At 45.5% G+C, this 4,072-nt stretch overlaps 1 protein-coding gene across 1 annotated transcript in view; it reads left to right on the top strand.

Annotated features, from left to right (window-relative positions):
* Positions 1-4,072, top strand: part of LOC104798657 — a 33,001-nt gene that overhangs the window by 26,360 nt on the left and 2,569 nt on the right. The window contains exons 3-4 of the mRNA XM_010520827.1: positions 158-739; positions 953-1,030. Coding sequence (XP_010519129.1) covers positions 158-739; positions 953-1,030 — 660 coding nt within the window. The remainder of the gene's footprint in view (positions 1-157; positions 740-952; positions 1,031-4,072) is intronic.

The following is a 4,072-nucleotide window of genomic DNA, read 5'->3' as shown; positions in this document are numbered from 1 at the left end:
TGGTGACGAAGATGTTCAAGAGGGTGATTTTTTCGAGATTCGGGATGCCAAGGGTTGTGATTAGCGATGGAGGATCTCACTTCATCAACCGCACCATAGAAGCGCTTTTGAAGAAGTATGGTGTGAGACTAAGGTGGCTACCCCGTATCACCCTCAGACGAGCGGACAAGTTGAAGTCTCGAATAGGGCGATCAAGGCGATACTTGAGAAGACGGTGTCAAGGTCAAGGAAAGATTGGGCATCCAAGCTTGATGATGCTCTATGGGCGTATAGGACAGCCTTCAAGACACCCATCAGTATGTCTCCCTTTCAACTTGTCTATGGGAAAGCTTGTCACTTGCCGGTTGAGCTTGAGTACAAGGCATACTGGGCAATTAAGAAGCTTAATTACGATTGGAAATCCGCTGCAGAGAAGCGAGTGTTGCAGCTTCACCAACTTGATGAGATTCGGTTGGATGCCTACGAGAATGCCCGGATTTACAAGGAGAGAACTAAGAGATGGCATGATCGTCGGATTTTGCAGAGGGATTTTAAAGAAGGTGATCAGGTACTTCTCTTTAACTCAAGGCTCAAACTATTTCCAGGAAAGTTGAGATCGCGTTGGTCGGGGCCTTTCACGATTAAGCAAGTCTACCCTCACGGAGCAATAGAGTTATATGGCTATGGAGGGGATACATTCAAGACCAACGCACAACGGTTGAAGATTTACAACCCTGGGGAGCATGACAAAGAGAGGAGCGCGATGAGCTTCTCTGATCCTCAAGACGAGTGAGCAACCCCACGGTCAAGCTTAGGACCATAAATAAGCGCTCTCGGGAGGCACCCCGAACTTGTATATATCCTTTTTCGTATCCTTTTTAGCATTTGCATCTCATTTAGAATCATTCATTTGCACTCTTGATTGGAATTGATACTCTCCTGGTGTGATTGATGTTGTTTAGAACCGTATTAGACAGACCTTGATGCAGGAAAACAGGAGATGAAGCGAGAAATCAGGATGCTGTCTGGAACGGTCGTTCTGCTGCCGGCGGTACGTCCGTTCTACATCCCATGAGCGAATGAGGAGAAACAAATGTGGAATACATCAAAAGTGGAATGCAAGGAGGCACCTTTCGACCTTGGACACCAAGGTTACACATTAACCCTCTTCCACTTTAATCCAATTCTTTCATATTCCACATATTCCACCCTTTCGGATTCGAGTGACACCGCGGACGGTGTCTCATTCAAGTCTGGGGGGCGAACATCTAACATCGCTTCAAGTCCCTTTTAGAGTGCATTCATACATTCACTTGCATATAAAAAAAATGATTTCTCACGTTAGATGCATTCCACACTTGCATTTCTTGCACTTGTACAGATAGACACCACCTAGCCTTGCATTATATTTGTGTCTTGCATTACATTTGTTACATAAGTCTAGAGCATGTAGAAGCATATTCATATCATAAACCGTTTTGAGTTGAGATTGGTCGATGATGAGATGATTGTGATAGCTGCTTAGAGAATACTTAGCGATTTGGACTTAGACCTCTAGGTGTTCGAGTAGATTGTCGATGATAGGTGAATAGCGAACCCTCTCTTTGATGCTTGCGATTCTAGGTTGTGGGGTATATTGTTGTCTTTAGGTATGCCAAAGAGTAGGACCGACCGAACCTAGGTTAAATATCTCCCTAAAACCGTTCCCGAAGCTTCTCCCATAGGATAGATAGTCTCTTGGAAAGAATGTCGTAGGAATAAACGAAGAAAGTATACACATCCCAACACTCCGCTGTCACTATATCGTTAATGAAAATCATTCGATGACATGAGCGCGTCGAAATTCGACGGTTCGGGTCTAAGTTGTGAGACAAGTGTTGCCATGATCATTAGAGAAAAGTAAAAGCGAAGACACTTGTCAACTTCAACGTCCTAGGAACTCGGGATATTACTTCTCCTAGTACTTTCTTGAAAAGAAGAAGAAAAGAACAAGAAAAAAAAATGCGAAAAAAAAGAGGAGACAACATATCTTAGAGGAGGAAAACGGTAAATAGGTTTAGGAGAGTGCTTGAAAGTCAGAATTACTCTTATGGTAGACTAAGGACGACATTGAAATCCCATGCTTAGGAAAGTTTAGCTGACAAGAGAGAATAGCTAAAGTAGCCTAGATTCGATTCTACTCCCATAAGTTGAGTAGTGGACATGCAACTGGATCTTGAAACCCATCAAACACCGATTTCTAACTCACCGTCCTCTCAGACTTCGTGTTTCATTGATTTTATTTGCTCGAGGACGAGCAAAAATTTAAGTATGGGGGGATTTGATGGCTCGGATTTTATCAGGATTTCATACGAGTGTGCCTTTGGTTTCTAAACGGTTTCCACACATTCTTAGGCATTTTTAGAGCCATTCTAGGGTTTCGGGACTATTTCTTGACTTTAGCAGGACCTCGAGGGCATAATGCACAAATTCGGCGAGAAACGGAGAAAACAGGCGTTTGGTCCGCCGCTGACCGGAATGCACTCCGACGGACCAAGTCTGCCTAGCACATCGAGTCGGGCCGAGGAGAAAAGACGAGGAAGAAGTAAAAGAACTCATCCGGTCCGGAGCTGACCAGAACTGGTCAGCCCCGGACCAAGTGAGTTTCGTGACCAACTCTTGGTCAGCTCCGGACCAACTCAGTCTTCTTCTCCTCCTCCGAGCTGAACTGGAATTGGACTCAGTTCGAAACTGAGCTTGGTCCGTTTCCTGTTTGCTCTGAGCTGACCAAAGAGACGGAGTGCAGTCCAACTGGTCTAGGTCCGGGGCTGACCAAACCTGGTCAGCTCCGGACCAACTCAGTCCCTTCTTTCGGTCAGTCCGCCAGTCCTCGTCTCGGACTAGTGTTGTTCACGTTTGGTCCGCCAAACCAACTTTTGGTGTGGGGCTGACCAGGTGAACTTTGGTCCTCCTGACCAAACACTCGGTCCGAAATCTGATCTGCCTACTGGTCCGGCTGACCAACACCTTGGTCCGGCTGACCGCGGACAGATCAGATTCGGGACATAATTTTCGGGTTTCGAAAATTAGGGTTTCACCCCCCGTTTCGTCGCACCGTAAACCCTCCCAGACTCCATACCATCCATGCTGTTGGTTGTAATGCTCTACGATGATCCGTGATATGACATTTTGACTATGTATTGATTCATTGGTTTATGAATGCATTACTTTTTCCGTTATATGATTAGCATGTTTGTTATATTACGGTGAATATCCTTGAATCATTGCAGATGATTCTAAACTCCCTGGTCAGTTATCATTGTGGGAACAATGATGAATTAAGACCAGCATGATGTGTGATAGATGATTATGATCATATGCATTAGATGCAAATCACAATCATGGGTTTTCGTTTGGAACGAGTTACTGGATGACCCGCATGAGATTGTCACATGGACATGAGTCATGACTTGAATCTCATACAGCGGTTCGTTCTTGGATCCTCAGACCTGAGATGTCTAGAGTATCTGATATGAGGAGTGACGCGCTTGACTGCGTCAAACGTCGTCTTTAACCGGATGATCATAACGGCGTTGCTCAGATACGTTCACGAATCATATGCAGATAGTAGATATGCAATACGGGACTTGTCACCTCCTACGCAGGAGAGATGTCGCTGGGCCCCTCGTGGAAATTGGACTGTGAAAATGCGTGGCCACGCTACAGATGAATGTACATCTATTTTATCAGTAGGTTTGCCTAGACGAGTAAGCGGTTGAACTTGAAGGGTGGCTCATACCATGCCCTTGTTCAACATACGACATCGTAAGACAAAGAATCAGAACTCGAACTATGAATGGCTTTGTTAGATCACCTCTAACTCTATTCTAGGTGGGTGGTCATGGCGTCTTGCTAGAGGCTAACTGTGACACCCGTAACCTGTGCTTGTGGTTCGGGAAAGGTTTTTCGAAGCCACTACCACTTCGAATGGGCCTACAGGGTCACACACCATTAGGGATGGATCACACGTGAAGAGAACGACGCGAGAAAGGAACGACAGAACAATCTGGAAGAGTTCCAGATGGCCAGACCGTCCGGTCCAGCCATTACGGAT

This window comes from Tarenaya hassleriana, unplaced genomic scaffold (genome assembly GCF_000463585.1).
Source record: "Tarenaya hassleriana unplaced genomic scaffold, ASM46358v1 Cleome55, whole genome shotgun sequence".
Classification (NCBI taxonomy): Eukaryota; Viridiplantae; Streptophyta; class Magnoliopsida; order Brassicales; family Cleomaceae; genus Tarenaya; species Tarenaya hassleriana.
The sequence above is the reverse complement of the archived record's forward strand: the minus strand, read 5'-3'. Positions and strand labels throughout refer to the sequence as shown.